Source organism: Polypterus senegalus, chromosome 3, assembly GCF_016835505.1.
Source record: "Polypterus senegalus isolate Bchr_013 chromosome 3, ASM1683550v1, whole genome shotgun sequence".
Lineage (NCBI taxonomy): Eukaryota > Metazoa > Chordata > Cladistia > Polypteriformes > Polypteridae > Polypterus > Polypterus senegalus.
The window spans coordinates 151,577,299-151,595,365 of NC_053156.1; the positions used below are offsets into that span (position 1 = coordinate 151,577,299).

Consider the following 18,067-nt stretch of genomic DNA (forward strand, 5'->3'; position numbering starts at 1 on the left):
CTTGGTGTCAAAAAGGTTGGGGACCACTGGTGTAGCAGGTCCACAGCTCAAGTCAAAAAGGCCAATTTTTAAATAAATAATCGCCGCACTTGGCGGCATAGCGAGGGGGCGTGGAATGTGTGGCTGATTGGTTCCCGGGGAATTCGTGATGCGGGCAATCTTAGCTTAAGTGCACAGGTGAGGAGTCATCTGCATCAGTAACTGTTCCTGAGAACTGCTAATTACCACATTTGATCCACATCCCCGTGATAAATAGAAGCGCGAGGCGGCTAGAGGGAGAACAGGAAAGAACGGGAGGTTAATGAAGAAGGAAGCAGGTAGAGGAAAGCCGGTGCAGGACAGCGAGCGAGAGAGAACAGATTCGATGGAGCAAAGGCAGGCAGCTGGGTGGTGAATCCCTGCAGAGGAGTGTTTGGCCAACACTCAGTGGGGCAGTCGCTCCAGCTGAGCGATCACGGAGCTGGAGTGACCGGTATTGAAGACGACTGGCCATCGAAAGGCAGTGGCAGTCGTGGAGGTTTTGGGCTGATTTAGCCCCAGCGTGAGCACCCTGGCCACTGGGGAAAGAACCCAAGTCTCGGTCCGGATGGAGCCCAACATAGCTAGGGATTGGAGGGCTACCGGGCCAGTGTGGAAGGCAGCTGTACCTGCAGGTAGGGTGACTCCCCTGTTGCGAAGCCCAATGGGAGCCGCCAGGTAGAAAGAAGAAGGCACCGTGCTTTGGATTTTAAGAGACTGCCTCCTGTCATTGTTTTAACCTCATTTGTGTTGTTTTTAAAAGGCTGTTTTACTAATGAATTTTAACCTCCACTAATTCACTCATTTTAATTGATTATTTATTTAAAGAAGACTTTAGATACACTGCACTTTATTTAATTTGAACTCTGTTTTGTTGTTTGCTGGTTTTAAAATACCTCTCACCTTCCAGGAAATAAGGAAGTGCATACATATAATATAAAGAAGAACTCAGGATTAATTTATTTTCTTTTTTATTTTATTTTAACAGGCCGGTTAATCCATCAGCCGGTTAATGCGAGGCCAGTTAATATATATATGCGCGTGTATGTGTGTGTGTGTACGTATGTATTTGCAGAAAAAACAACAGAAGAAACTGTATACAGCACATAGCATACTTTCCCTTATTTTACTATCTTGCATTACCTGATGAATAACTGTCATAATAAATTATAATAAGTGAAACGCGACTCCAGGAACTGGCCATGTAGTTTCTCCTATGTAGAATATATACCAGTAATGACACACTGCACAATAACGTGCAGTGAATACACTTGATTTGAGCATTCCTAGTTTTCATACTCTTTCTCTGTACATTTAGCATTTATTTGCTCAGAGGTTGATGCGCTTGCTGCTTCCTGAGCAGCTCTTCTTTTCTCCACCCTAGTGGTCTGCTTTTTCTCTTCTTTCATCTGCATCTTTTCGTGTTAAAACTGACTAAGTCAGTGTTTGTGTTGCAATTACTTAGTAGGTTTACCTTAAGTTTTCACTTAAGCTGGCACTTGAGGCAGATTGAAGAATTAAGAATGATTTAAGAGATGAAGAGGTAGGGGAAGTGACAACAAAGATGGTAGGGATAAGAAGGGTGCCCGTACGCATGTGTCGTACGGCTGCCCTGCTGGCCACTGCCGAGAGTTGATTTTACAATAAAATAAAAATAAAAAGAGGGATAACCTTGGAGGTCAATCATCACCAAAAGTGGATAGTAGACGTCACGTAGTAAATGTGTACCAAATTTCAGGTCAATAGTTCAAACGGTTTGCGAGCTACAAGTGATTTAAATATCCTGGACAAACAAACGGAGAGCCACAGTAGCATATTATATAAGAAAGATGCTTAGACTATTACCTGACACCACAAAACCAAATTTGCTACTAGGGATTTAATGGGAGTGAGCAGTAAACTGTCTATAATACCTTAAAATCATACAATAATTTATATTTATTCACAATGATATGACGGAAATGAATGTAGAGACAACTTAAAGGGCATTAATTATGTTACAAAAATAAAGTATTTTACCAAGTTTATTTTCTATGAGCCTATGTCACAAATTTAACCTCCAATGGAAACGCTTTTCGTTACTACGGAGATTTGTCATATAAAAAAAATACTTGCCTATTTCACATTCACTATATATTTCAATGGTTGGCTGACAAAAGTGGGACAACATCTCATCATGCTAAGAGGTTGCCTGTGAACCCAATGCCTCCAACTCAGAAGTTAAAATGTATCCAGCTTCACTACAAGGAATTTGTGTTGTTTATTATTTTATACTATATTATGTTTATTATTTCTACTGTAGTGAGGAAGAGATGAAATTACACACAGACATGCTCTTTCTAGCAGCCTTGCTGGCCTCTCCTCTGTATGGCGGCATAGTGGTTAGTGCTACTGCCACACAGATCTAACATCCTGGATTCAAGTCCTACATAAAGATGTTATCTTTGTCAATTAAGGATGTTCACCTCATGCCTGTGTGACATGAGTGTTAGGATAACTGATTATTAAAAATGGCTCAGTATAATCTTGTGTATAAGTAAGCGCCAGTCTATGCCTTGTACCTCATGTTGCCAAGACAATGTGGCCCACATGTCCCCGATTAAATGGGCTTAAGTATGTTAAGTTACATATTTCAAGTCATATAATGCAGTGCTTCACTGTCTTTTACCACATTAGGATAAGAGTAAGACAATTGTTAAAAGCAATGTTCAATAAGTGTTTATTTCCACTGGACTCTGTTCAGACTTTCTTAGATGATGTCAAGGACAAACTGTACTCTGGGGTGGGAGATTTATGTGAATCTAATAATATTGTAAATCAGTGAGTTGTGCATAAGAAACGTTTGGTATTATTTTCAGCTGCAAATTAAAGAAAGACAACTACTATTAAATAATATAGAATTTGGAGTTTGGTTGGGGCAATCATAACAGTACAAAGAGTCCAATAATAATTTTTAACTACACACACACATTATTTCAAAATAAACTACATTTGTATATACCATATGCACATTTATTTTGCATTTATTGACACTTATTTTGGGCCTATGTTTGTGTTTTTCATTTTCTTATTTTTCCTACCTCATCATAATCTTGTCCTCAAGTTAATGCATGAACTGTATGAAGCAATGACAGAAAACAGCACTGATACAACTGCAAACATGCTCATACCTGCAGGTATTCCTGAAACTCTTCTCTTTTAGACATTAAAAATTCATAGTTTTTGGGTCCTATAATTCTTTTTGAGGGTAATTGAGCATCTGGAAATGAGCCTGAAAAGGGACAGAAATTTAGAAAAAAACACTCCAAAAGCAAACTGTGCATTAGTCTATGTAAATTTAAACACAATTTGGTATTCATTTAACTTGCTTATTTCTATTCTTAAAATATTTTTACATTTTAAAACTTTTAAGTTTATATTTGACCTTAATTGAAACTGCAACTTCATTTTTATACATCTTAACATGTATACCCAAAACATAAAGGCTTTGTTCTTCAAAGTTCACAGGTTGTTGCCCAATAGCCCATTCCTACACAGTACTGGGGCAGTGAACTTAAAACTGCTATTTTTGATGACAATGATGACTGTGAAACAAAAAGCAGAATGGCATATTTTACTTACATGTATTTATTTATTTAAATATATGCAACTTTATCAGAATATGATTTTAATGTGCTATTTAACTGATGGACTGGTTTTGTGTTTTGGTCTAAACTCATTCTGCTGCTTGAAACATTACTTATAGTACATCTTTAAGAAAGTGACTCTGCCACTTGCAGATACAGGCATACATGAACTTAATAAATAAACTTGCAGTAGTATATTTAAAATCTTGTACAAGTGTGCTTTTCCCCAAACTTGCACCTTGCCATCATTTTATGTAAAGGTTGCCTTTGCCTCAGGTATCCAATATAATATGTTTCCGCCCTCTGTAGATCTTGCAAAGTGGCTTTTACAATTTAGATATTGAAATCCTTTGCAAAGTATTTTTTGTGCTACACTGTGGTGACAGCCACCAATATAAGTTAAATATGCTTAAGTGTTTTTCTATTGTGATGGGCAGCCGGGTCCCATGCCTGGCTGGGACGCCCCTTCTACTTATGTTCTGGGGGAGAAGCCATGGGCTCCTCAGTACCTCCCCCGGGACGCTTGGTGGCAGCCTCCCTGGTTCATGATGGTGCCTCAGTTTCCCGCAAGGTTTCATGGGAGTTGGAGTTCTCCTCAACCCTGTGGGGATCTGGGGTGGCCGCTGGGGGGACGGGCGGGGGGAGCTGCATGGATGCCGGAGCCAACCTGGACACCTCTACAGCCCCGCCTGGAAGTGCAATTAGTACCAGCTGATCAAGCACCTGGAGCACTTCTGGGTGGGTTATAAAAAGGGCCAGCATCCACCACTCAGGAACCAGAATCGAGAGGAAGAAGTCGAGGTTCCCTGGGAGGAGTGGTAGTGCCAGAAGGGAAGTGTTTTGTGTTACCTTTAGTGCATTTAAGACTGTGTTGTGGCTGGAGGGAGTAGAGGGAAGACGTGTCCTCCAGCTGAAGAAAAAATAAAGTCTGTGTGCTTTTACACGTGCCTCTGGGTCAGTCTGTGCCGGGCGCAATATATCGCCTTTTATCACACTATATTATAACTAACACAATTTTTCAGTTTTTTAATTTTTTGTTATTGTAAATTGTATTTTCTTTTCTTAGCTGATCTGCATTTTACTGACTGCTGGAAACACTAGTGGTCTCTTTTAAAAATTGCTGATCTTGCTGTACTTCATTTCTACTTCATTGTGCTGAATGTTCCTTTTCTTTTAGCACCCACACTGTTGCTCTTCTGTTATGACAGTCCTTTAATTTTAGTTGATTTGGGTTACAGATTCTAAAAGCAAATGCCCAATATAAGAGCAAAGGCAAAACCTCTTACACTACATATTCATATCTCAGTTAAGTGTACACATTTAAATAAACAGGAAACATCCAAGAAACACCTGAAATAAAAATACGAAAAAAGATGAAACGTGGGAAAAGGTGGAAAAATAAAATAGTTACTATTCTAAAACATCAAAAACAAATACAAGCAGAAACTAAGCTATGTCCTCCAATTTCACATATTTCTTTTTAAACTCAAATTAAGAATGCTTCAATAGACACAAAAAGCTATTTTGATTTTACCTTTGCCAGTACACACAAAAAAGACTCTAAAATTAAAATTCTCATATTACCTCTGTTCCTGTACTGTTCTGTTCTTCTTTCAAAACCACTAACAAGATACATACATTTTCAACTAGTTGCAAATAAAACTTCTTCTTAGCAATATTAGCAAAAATAATATTTTAAATGTATTTTCCAATAGGTGTTACTGCCCATTAGTGTTTCCTGTGTTTACTAAGAATCTAATCTGACCTACCATTGTCAGACATAAAATTTAGCAACAGTTCATGGCCAGTTGGCCACAGAGTCATATTTCAGATGTTACAATTCTTGGAAATTTTAATTTGTTATTTTATGATGGAGAAGTTTTTTAGGTATCTGCTTTGACAGAAAACATTTTTTTTATATGTCCGAGAAGATAACAGAACACCATGTGCATCAAGGCAGAAAAGGTATTTTAATAATATAATAACACAACTCGGACAAACAATAAAAAAGAGCTACTGAGTTAACAATACTAAAACATAAATAAACTAAAGTAAGGTTATTTATGCATTGGTTAATTCTGTTACCTGGCTTTTCCCGAGAAATTCTGCAAGACAATAGGTCGAAGCTATAGTGCCACTGGTTGATCAGATGTACTTTTTTCTTTTTTTATTTTCTGTCTGTTTGTTTTAACTTCAAATAGCGCTTAATACTGAAAGTTGATTGGTATTGTGAACTTAATGATGATATGCAGATGGACAACTGTAATGGCTTTTCCAAAAATGCAAGGCTATGCTTTGATAAAAACAATATAGCATAAACAGTTTCTAAGATTTTTATTTGTCACAAATTGTGAACATAGTAAAAAGAAGTGCACATATGGCCAAGTGCATAATGCCTCCACTGCCCAGTTGTAGATTACGTCAAATATAACATCACAATATTTAATGATAAGCAAAACTGCACAGTTTCCTTTTGAATATGTTATTTGTTTTGCATCAAAAAAAACATGTATTTGGGTTTGGGACACATGTATTTGGGTTTGGGAGTTTTTAAGTTTTTTTCTTGGTGGGGATGTAGAAAGAAAGAAAGGAAGATAATTCTTCCAAGGGTTTGGCAACACTGCATAAACTAGTTTTGGCAACACATTTCTCAGAAATGGGTCTGGATTAAAATAAATGAAGGAAAACTCTCAACATGAGATACATGCTTTAAGGTAAACTCTGTTACTCAGTGAGACACATAATTAGTAAATCAGAAAGGAACTTATAACATGTGGTTCAGAACAAACTTAAAGGAAACTTTAAACACTTTAAAAAGGTGTGATAATTGACGATTAGAAACAAGAAAGTGCTACTGGGTTCATATTTACCATGAAATTCAGTCAGTTTGGACTCCAGAACATAGAACTCAAGGTATCTTCTGTATACAGAGCAGTGTTCAGTTTCATGGCCTAATAAACAATAAAAAAAAAATGAATAATAATAAGAGTAAAACATTTTTTTTATATAGCAATTTACTTTTGCTCAAAGTGCTTAGTTCTCCGAAGGTTTCACACTGTCCATATATGAAGATGAAGTGAGGAGAAAGTTGACGAAAATGGAACGCTCAAAAAGCTGCAGGTACAAGGAGAATTTCCAACTGTATCTGCAAAGCACATGCTATTGGATGGCAGATCTTTTGTGACATATTCAGTTCATCAACAACTCCTTTAAGAAAATCAACACTGTACCAGTTCAAAAGAAAACTACAATCAAATACTTGAATAGCCTGAGACATTGATTCTTATAATCATGATGTACTTCATCATTGTTTGTGTCAAAACCAGCATACCAATTACACTGAAGTTTGCCTTATACATACATTTGCCTACTGTGCATCACTAGTCCACCTTGACTAAAATAATGCTTATATAATATTGGTGTTTATTGGCTTTAGCTTGACATTCAATGCCATTATCATCCTAAAAGGTCAGTGCCCGTAGACTGAAAACCACCCAGTGTAAATGGATTCAGGACTTGCTGACAAGGAGAATTTATACTATCATGCCTCTGAAGCACAGATTTAGCAGCCTCACTTTAAGTGCTTTGTACTCAACCTGTTGTGGTTTTCCTTTTTCACTATGTTGCCAAATTTGACAAAATTTCCAACATTAATTTGGTGGATGACACAAAAGTAGTTTCAGCATTGACAAAACACCCCACATGATTTATGATTGTTTTTTAAATCCTTTTTCTGTGTTATGGGCTTATTAAGAAGGCTTAATAAGAAGGTTATAGAAAATTGCCTCTCTGTATCTTAACTAATTTCTATAGCTGCACAACTATAAACTGACTAGCTGTGCCACGAATAGACATTAATTACAATTTTGACATACTGTTTAACATTAATGAAGTTATTATATTTCAGGTTAATTTAGTTATTTTCCACCACTCTTCCCAGTAACACAATTCTCTTTATTTTTTATGTGCACCATCATTTTGTGCATAGCCATAGTGCATTTGTTATGCTTGTGACTGGAAATCAATTCTGACAATATGCAGCCTCCTTACATTATGGTAACCTAGGAAAAAGTGCCAAAAAGGTTTCATTTTTTTAACAAGAGAAGCTATGTCTAGGTTCCACTGCTGTACTAATACAGATTTAGTACATGCTCTTCATGTGATATGTTTTGAAACAGAACAGTAGATGTATGTTTCTTTGCAGAATTTTCTTATATATTTTTTGCTGTATGCACATTCGAGGGTTGAATTTCAATGTCTGATCCGCACAATAGATGTACCACTTGTGTTATTGCAGGGTACCACAGTGTAAGGACTAATGACTTCCATATTTCCCCTGACACTGACAGTTCTAACTTTGTGGACAGCGCTTAGGGGGCTAACATCTTTCATGTCCTTGCACTTGATTGCAATTATTGTGCCCTTTTTGTTACAGAAAAATCATTGCACCACGCACAAAAAAATATTTTACTTCTGTGTTTGGTAATGGGGTCAATAATTTGTTATTGTGTAAAAGTTCAGATTCTGATTCTGGGATGATGTTGAGAAAATGTTAAGTGAGCAGAAGATAAACTGATCACTAAAACGAATAAAGTTTTTTTTTTTTTTAATTTTAAGCAAGATTACACTTTTACTACACAGGTACAAAATACCAAAAAAATTAAAAGAGCATGAAGCAAAAGTTTGAGTATCTGACATGGTCATCAAGTTGAACCTTTTGAGGTATTCCATTGAAGATTTTGAGGTATGTTTTGGATTGTTATCTTGATGTAGGACCAATCCTCTTTTTAACTTCGACTTTTTTTTTTTACAAATGTAGCGATGTTTGCTTCCAGAATTTGCTGGTATTTATATGAATCCATTTTTCCCTCTACCAATGACATGTTTCAGATGCCCAAAGCAAGATTGATCCATTCACATGTATAATAGTTGGAGAAGTGTTCTTTTCCTGGAATTTCGCAACCTTTTATCTCCAAACATACCTTTGGACATTGTTACCAAAAAGTTCTGTTTTGACTTCATCCGTCCACAGGACTTGCTTCCAAAATGCATCAGGCTTGTTTAGATCTTGTTTTGCAAACTTCAGGCGCTGAATTTTGAAACGGACGGAGGAAAGGTTTTCTTCTGCTGACTCCACCAAGTTCATATTTGTTCAGTGCACATTAAAACAGGGTACCACCACACCAGTGCCTGCTAAATATTCTTGAAGGCCTTTTGCAGTCAAACATGGGTTTTTATTTGCCTTTTTATCAACCCAGCGAACAGTTCTTTCAGAAAGTTTTCTTTGTCTTCCAAACCAACTTGAGCTCCACCCAGTTAACTGCCACTTCTTAACATTATGAACTGCGGAAACAGTTGACTGCAAACACTCTGATATCTTCTTGTAGCCTTCTCATGCTTTGTGAGCATTACATATTTTATTTTTCATAGTGCTAGGCAGCTGCTTAGAGAAGCCCATGGGCTGTTGATAGTTTGGACACAGTTTGTGGAGTCAGACAGTTTTTACAGATTTGCAATATGCATCCCCTCGGGTTTCCTAACAATGACTGTGAATAAGCCATAGCCATATAGAGCTAATTAAAGTCTGAGACATTGGTACAAGTAATCTGAGACCTCAAATATCTTGCCCAAATTTTTGCATGGTACTGCTTTCATTTTTTTCACTGTACAATTGTACAACACAAAAACAATACACTAATCTTGCATAAAATGCTTAAATGAAATGTGTTATCTGTAACTTTATACCTTTTGCTGATCAGTTAATTTTCTGCTCAGTTAACTATTCACAATAACAGACATTTTAAGCAAGGTGCCCCACGGGTTGCTATATGGTATATGACAAGTTGAACTTTTTCATATGTACTTCTTCAACAGGAATGATGTACAGTGCTTTCATTTCATTAATTGCGAACATGATAGATTCTTCTCATCCTCAATTATCCTATAATATCAGCAACCAAACCCAGCTACAGGATTTCAAAAGACAAAATGTTTGTTTATTAGATCATTCTCAGCATACTCTAGACACTACTGTGCACGCTGGCTACAGAAACCATAAAGAGTCATTCACTACCTCTTGCTGTTAGAGTTGTCCTATAATGTAAGGTCAACTGGGTCATGCTTTTTGATCAGCCAGCTTAATTTTCTTTTTTCAGCTTTATAGAGATATGAAAATATCTCACAAGTCACAAGTAGACTGCAGAGCTTCCTGTGTTTGATCGACACAGGCAGTGACTAGCATGGAGAGTCATTCATGGACTGGAGAATGCTTTCAGACTTTTTTTGGGCACATAAACCGTCAGATGTAAACACTTTTTTTTTCATTTCCGGCGCCGCATCCGAGTGGCAGCCTTTCCAGCAGCTCTGTATACGACTTTATCTTTTTACCTTTTTATCTCTATTTTTCTCTATCTCACTGATCACTTCTACCACTTTCTTTTATGTGGAATTGCTCCCTGGACACTTTTTACACATTTTTAATATTTGACATGGATTGTTACACTCCGAGAATCGCCTATTCAAGAAGTCAGCTTAAAGCACTGAGAAGAAATGCTTATGCCGGTGTGGTTCCTTATTTACCTGACGAGGTAAGAAGACGATATCGGGCAGCCGAGCGGGCAAAGATAAAAAATAAGATTAAATCGAGAAAATGGCGTTATAAACCGTCGGTGCCTTCTGTGATCCTGGGAAATGTAAACTCACTACAAAATAAGATCGATGAACTGGCTGTGCTGGTGAAAAATGTCAGAACCTTACGAGAATGCAGCTTGCTGTGTTTTAGTGAAACATGGCTAACGTCTATCATCCCAGATGCTAACGGAGCTACCCGGGTTTAGCTCAGTTAGAGCGGACAGAGACGCAAGTACCTGTGGAAAGAAAAAAGGAGGACGACTCGCTCTCTATGTCAATACAAAGTGGTGCAACTCAGGACATGTAAACGTTAAAATCTCCACTTGCTGCAGGGACATCGAACTGTTGGCCGTAAGTCTGCGCCCCTATTACTTGCCCAGAGAGTTTGGACACGTGATTGCTGTTATTGTTTACATCCCCTCGCTTAACGCAGAGATAGCGTGTGACATCATCCATTCCGCAGTTGCTAAGTTACAAACGCAGCACCCTGAGGCACTTGTGCTAATCGCTGGAGACTTTAACCATGTAACGCTGGATAAAACATTACCTGCCTTCTTCCAGTATGTGGATCAAAACTCGGGAAACAGGACTATTGACCTACTATATGCAAACGTTAAAGACGCATACAGCGCCACCCCACTGCCTGCGCTTGGGAAAGCAGCAGATCATAACCTGGTTCTGCTTCAGCCTCAATACAAACCAAGAGTGAGGGCGATACCTACAACCACATGCTCATTCAGGAAGTGGTCCCCTGAGGCAGAGCAGGCTCTGAGAGACTGCTTTGGAACTACAGACTGGGATATATTGCTGAGATCACATAGTGAGAACATTGAAGAGGCTGTTGAATGCACAACTGATTACATCAACTTCTGTATGGACATTGTAGTTCCAGTAAGAACAGTACGCTGCTATGCTAACAACAAGCCATGGATTACAAGTGACATCAAGGGCCTTTTGAACCAGAAGAAAAGGGCTTTTAAAGGTGGTGATAAGCATGAGCTGAAGTGCGTGCAGAAGGAACTCCGAGTCCAGCTCAGGATGGCGAAAGAGCAGTACAGGAGAAAGCTGGAGCAGAAGTTGCAGAAAAACAGTACGAAGGAAGTGTGGGATGGGATGAAGATTATCACTGGCTGCAGCTCAAGCGGGTGCAATCGAGACAGACGTGGAGAGAGCAAACCAAATGAACAACTTCTTTAATAGGTTTGATCACAGTAACCCACTCTCACCTCGAGTACTGCATCCTCCAACCATCCTTCTGCTGATACCAGCATAGGTGAGACATCCCCACCCACAATTACAGCAGCCCAGGTGAGCAGAGAGCTGAAAAGACTTTGTGCCAGCAAAGCAGCGGGTCCAGATGGTGTATCGCCACGATTGCTGAAGGCCTGTGCGTTGGAACTGGGGAGTCCTCTACAGCGCATCTTCAACCTGAGCCTGGAACAGGGGAGAGTCCCGAGGCTTTGGAAAACATCTTGTATCACTCCTGTCCCAAAGGTATCACGCCCTAGTGAGCTGAATGACTTCCGGCCTGTTGCTCTGACGTCACATCTGATGAAGACCATGGAGCGGCTGCTGCTTCACCACCTGAGGCCACAGGTCCGCCCCGCCCTAGACCCTCTGCAGTTCGCATACCAGGAGAAGGTGGGAGCGGAGGATGCCATCATCTATATGCTTCATCGATCCCTCTCCCACCTGGACAGAGGCAGTGGTGCTGTAAGAATTATGTTTTTGGACTTCTCTAGCGCCTTCAACACCATCCAACCTCTGCTCCTTAGGGATAAGCTGACTGAGATGGGAGTAGATTCACACCTTGTGGCATGGATTGTGGACTATCTTACAGACAGACCTCAATATGTGCGCCTTGGGAACTGCAGGTCTGACATTGTGTGCAGCAATACAGGGCGCCGAGGGGACTGTACTTTCTCCGGTCCTGTTCAGTCTATATACATCAGACTTCCAATATGACTCGAGTCCTGCCACGCAAAAGTTCGCTGATGACACTGCTATTGTGGGCTGCATCAGGAGTGGGCAGGAGGAGGAGTACAGAAAGTTAATCAAAGACTTTGTTAAATGGTGCGACTCAAACCACTTACACCTTAACACCAGCAAGACCAAGGAGCTGGTGGTGGATTTTGGAGGCCCAGGCCCCTCATGGACCCTGTGATTATCAGAGGTGACTGTGTGCAGAGGGTGCATACCTATAAATATCTGGGAGTGCAGCTGGATGACAAATTGGACTGGACTGCCAATACTGATGCTCTATGTAAGAAAGCTCAGAGCAGAATATACTTTCTGAGAAGGTTGGCATCCTTCAACATCTGCAGTAAGATGCTGCAGATGTTCTACCAGACGGTTGTGGCGAGTGCCCTCTTCTACGCGTGGTGTGCTGGGGTGGCAGCATAAAGATGAAAGATGCCTCACGCCTGGACAAACTTGTTAAGAAGGCAGGCTCCATTGTAGGATTAAAGTTGGACAGTTTAACATCTGTGGCAGAGCGACGGGCACTAAGCAAACTCCTGTCAATCATGAAGAATCCACTGCATCCACTTAACAGTGTCATCTCCAGACAGAGGAGTAACTTCAGTGACAGACTTTTGTCACTGTCCTGTTCCACTGACAGACTAAAGAGATCGTTCCTCCCCCACACTATGCGACTCTTCAATTCCACCCGGGGGAGTAAATGCGAACATTAATTTTATTTTAATTCTTTTCATTTTTATTACTATTTAATTTAATTTTGTTTCTTTGTATCAGTATACTGCTGCTGGATTATGTGAATTTCCCCTTTGGATTAATAAAGTATCTATCTATCTATCTATCTATCTATCATGGAGAGTCACCCACATACTGGAGAATGTAGTCAGACTTCTTTTTTTTGGGCACATACACCGTCTGATCTAAACAGTAGCATGGAGAGTCACTCGTGTACTGACCTGTCTATAGCTGCAGGTGTAAACTTACATTGCACTTTATGTAATTGATCTTTTCCTAAATAAGGAGTGGCATTACACATGTACTTTGTCAGCATGCTCATGTCAATCAAACACAGGAAGCTCTGCAGTCTACTTGTATCTTTACGCTGAAGGAAGATAAGTAAATAAATAACATTTGAAGTGGCTTTTAAGGGCAGCATGGTGGCGCAGTGGTAGCGCTGCTGCCTCGCAGTAAGGAGACCTGGGTTCATTTCCTGGGTCCTCCTTGCGTGGAGTTTGCATCTTCTCCCCGTGTCTGCGTGGGTTTCCTCCGGTTTCCTCCCACAGTCCAAAGACATGCAGGTTAGGTGCATTAGCGATCCTAAATTGTGCTTGGTGTGTGTGTGTGTGTCCTGCGGTGGGCTGGTGCCCTGCCCAGGATTTGTTCCTGCCGTGTGCCCAGTGTTGGCTGGGATTGGCTCCAGCAGACCCCCATGACCCTGTGTTAGGATATAGTGGGTTGAATAAGGACTGGCTGATGTGGCCTTTAATATAAGTAACATATAAATGTTTTTCATATAAAGACCATCATGGAAGATAATCACAAACGGAACTTTGCACAATACACTGGTGAGCTCTGTAAGTCCTGCTGTTTCATTGAAGGACACATGTGAGGCTGACTGACTGGTAGGATGACGCCCAACTTCTTGCTGCATCCAAACGGAGCCATCTTTTGCCTTCATGCCTGGTGCAGCTGTGTTATTCTTATGTGTGAGTGGGCGTTTCCTGCGGGGAGGGCTTCTGTTCTCTTTCTTCAATGTAGAACCCTCATCCTCATCTGAGTTCACCTCTGTTATAGCACGTCTTTATCTGAAAACAGCAGTGTCAGATCGGAAGGAGTATGAATGTGACTGAGAGAATAAAACTGAATAAAAAAAAAAATAATACTAACCTTTACAAGTAACATAAATTTACACCGGTTGTTATAGACTCAAATGAAATGTATGTTTTTATTGTATAATAGTAACAATAAGAGCAGCTGACTTCTCAAAACGTTAATTCTGGGTAGTGGCCAGCATCGAGCACGCAACTTCTTGATTATGAGTCAGAAGTTCTTACCACTGCACCACTCAAGCGGTTGTGTCAGCGTTGTACCATAACCCAATTTCTGTTTCTTTGGGTTATATTCTTGAATAAAAGTGCATTTGTTTTGTTATGCGTGTACCTTTTGTGGAATTGTTTATTTGATATTTGGACTTCAGTCTTCAAACATTATACACTTAATGTCAAAATGTTTTCGTTAGTACCGTATATCTTCTAGTAGTGGCCGGCTTCTTATTGACACCCGTTTCCAATAAACGCCGGGTTTGAAGAGATGTAGCGACAAATAGAAGCTGGTCTCCTTTAAGCGCCGGTCTGTAGTAAACGCCGATCTCCAATGATCCACCACCTTTTTCGTATGCTAATCCTCTTTTCGTACCACCTGGGCTACTACCCTCCTGCAGTGAATCATACGGTAAGTACCTTTTCATGTCAAAAATGTTTTATCGTCGCATGCTATCGAGGAAGCGAGAAAGTCAAAAAGAAATTTCTTTGTGTACATTTTGCCCTTTCGTCTCCACGTCAATCATAACCCCACAGGCAGAGGTGGCGGGAAGAACATGAAAATGCCATCTTCGACACGTTAATCCTGATAAAACTGATTACTGCGCGGCAACAAGCAATGGGAGTACCTGTATTGCCATCACAAGAAGAGGAAGATGAAGAAGAATTTGCAAATAACGAAGCAATCATTACCTATTCAGACAACGAGTAGATGGTAAGTACAGTACTTTATTGTATCTTATCCAGTCTCATGTCGTAATGTATACGTATATGCGTGAGTTCAGAGCTTATTGCATTTCCTTATGTTCCGCAGGGGAATTGTCGGGCTGATGAGCGCTTTCGTGCGAAATTTGGACTGGTGCAGGCCAGTGCTGGTGGCATCATTGGCAAGAAAGTTGACGTCTACCGTACCTGTTTTTCATGCTTACGGTAGTACCGTACTGTATACTGCTTTAATAAGACCGTACTGCTGCACTGATAATTTCATTAAATCCTGAAATGTTCATCCGGTGTTGTTGCCTACATTTTGTGACTGTAAATACGGTACCATACCGTATTTTACAGCCAAATGAACCCGTTTACCCATCACCATTCCGTCTCATGCAGGCTTAATAATAGCCGGTCTCCAACAACCGCCGGTCTCTTTTAAACGCCGGGCCATCCGAATAATTTTTTGAATAAACGACGGGGCTACTATTGGAAGATATACGGTACTATAACATGAAAAAAGTTTCTGTTTTAGGTATGTGTTCAAGATTTCTTGCATTTCTCGCATTTCCTGTCATCCTACATTACATAGATCGTTGTAGACATGGAGCACACATGAAATGCATATGTTCCAAATGATGTACTGTATTATTTATCCTATACAACTCCAGGCACCTCACATGTAGATAAGAAGACTTTGCTTGAGCTGTGAGAACTTTGCCAGAGTTGAGCTCACGGGGATGGGACAGCAGGCTGCTTGCTGATTGTGCTGATCAACACATTTAAAAAAGCAAAAGGTGCTGATAGAGAGGTTTGGAGGAATTTAAGGTGTATGCTGGGATTACAAGTTTTTTTTGTAGGCTTCAGGGATTCTAATGTTAAGAGTATGGGGAAGCCACTGAAAAGAAACAAGTGCCAGAACAGATTATTGGAAGCTTCTTCCATTTGTATATTTCAGTACATTCTTTTTGTTTCTTAGTGATTCGACAGACTGTAATTGCAGACCGAAGTACCTATGAGGTCAACAGTGTAATGCCTTCGACATCAGTCGCAAAACGTCCATCACATTACACTATGCTTAAGATTAGGGCCCTGTTACACTCTGGTTAAGATTCGGGTTGAGGGAGGGTTATATGACTTAAAAGGCATTTTATGACTGATGTTGTGGGTACTACCTGACCTACGTCATTGACACTGCAGGCTGGAGTTAGACCCATCTCTTAAGATTGAGCTTCATTTTGAAGTTCTCAGCCTCTGAAAATGACAAACGAATTAGGAAAAAGACAGTCTGCATCAATGAGTGCCAGGCTCACCTTTTCCCCTCCACTGCTTCTTCAAAACGACAAATGATCTCAGTAAAGGTTTTTTTCTACAGTAAATTCAAATTATGAAATAGTTTAAACTGCAGCAGAACCACTTCTTTTTTGTATTTAATGCATATATTTAATGCATCTTAATACATGTTAACACTTACCAGGGCCTAAATTAATAAACAAACTCCTTTTATATCTGTCAGCTGGACAAAAATACACTACAGTAACGTTCAGTTAACATTCTCCTTGCAAAAACTTCTTGAACCTCAAAACTTAAATTGCATACCTCACAAACACAAGACAGAAATACAGTTAACATAGAAATAGGTGCAGCTTCTTTCAATCGTAACTGACTGCAAAAGAACGTATACAGTGTCAAAGGAACAACAGGCAACTTTGGAAGCATCAGGAACACGTCAGTAAGTAAGCAATCAAGCAAGGACTACCAGTCCAAGACTGAGCACTTGCTAAAGTCTAAAGTCATCAAATGGTCATGCAAATGTTTAGGATGCAAGATGAACAGGGGACAAAGAGAGAAGGTGCAAGCTCCCAGGATGGGTCTCAAACCCACTCTTCTGAAGCTGGTGAGTAAGCAGCTCTAACCACTACTGTGTAGATGCAGTAATTTTTTTAACCAATTCATCCAAATATGAGAGAAACATAAAATCCATGTAAACAATAATTGATTGGCGATTTAGATACTGAAGAAAGTAGAAAGAATTAAAAAATACACAGAAGAAATACTGTAAATCATTCCCTTTATAAAGTGCAGTAGACTGAAGAAACAGGAGAAAATATGGTAAGAGGCAGACACTTCTTGAAACAGCATAATAAAGAAAACTTAATATTGCTTGACAGAAGCATAACACATGACATCTGGACGGTCTTTCAAAAAATAAATGAAACAAAAATATATATCTATTTATGCCACATGTTTATAAACTGCAGTTTGTAAAAGCCTCAGATAAATGGCAAATGTAGCATAAGGATGTAATAGAAAAATAACACTTGTCATAAAAGCTCAACTATTGTACCAAGACAAATATTTTAATCCAATGAAGTCATGTAAACTTTACTTGTACTAGTAAACAGAATGTAATATTGCATTTACCTGCTTTCCTGTCATTTCTCTCTACATCAATGCAAAACACTGGAATTCTTTCTTTCTTGATGTCATCAAAGTCCACATATGGAATGGTTATCTTCCAAGCACAAAGGTTACGAGGAGTGCTAGGGGTGCTTATAGCCTCTACAGGTGAGTCATCTTCAAGCACCATTATTGCTTCTTCAACCTGCATCAAAGCAAAATTGCACAATAACTGCTTTAAAATACAGTGGATTAAAGGGAAAGTTGAGTATTTTTAAAATCAAAATTATTTCTTCACAACTGTACACATTAATTTGACACATGAAATTGCGTTCTAAAGTGAAGTATATTTTGTAAATTTTAAAAAATAAACTGCCCAGCTCTTTCATTTTACAATGGAGATAATGGGTACCCGGTACCAATGTGTTTAAATACATAAATTTAAAAAGCGTATGAAATACTTGCGACATCCAGAGTAAACCAGAAATTATAAGTTTTATTACAGACTCTTGGTACTATTTTCTTGAGCAGTTATTGTTTGTTCTGCAGTGGCTTGTAACAACAGAGAGAAGAGCGCTTAAATCAGATGATCATTGTTTCCTAGAGTGCCTACTTCTCATCTAGTATATTCTGTCTTGTTATTTTACATGGTATACATTTTTGAAAGTG

At 39.4% G+C, this 18,067-nt stretch overlaps 1 protein-coding gene across 2 annotated transcripts in view; it reads right to left on the reverse strand.

Moving 5' to 3' along the window:
• Window positions 1–18,067, reverse strand: part of snx14 (sorting nexin 14) — a 217,900-nt gene that overhangs the window by 63,777 nt on the left and 136,056 nt on the right. For both annotated transcript variants that reach the window (XM_039748070.1, XM_039748069.1), the window contains 3 exons: window positions 17,423–17,603; window positions 6,515–6,595; window positions 3,189–3,289 (listed from right to left, as the gene is read on the reverse strand). In XM_039748070.1, coding sequence (XP_039604004.1) covers window positions 3,189–3,289; window positions 6,515–6,595; window positions 17,423–17,603 — 363 coding nt within the window. The remainder of the gene's footprint in view (window positions 1–3,188; window positions 3,290–6,514; window positions 6,596–17,422; window positions 17,604–18,067) is intronic.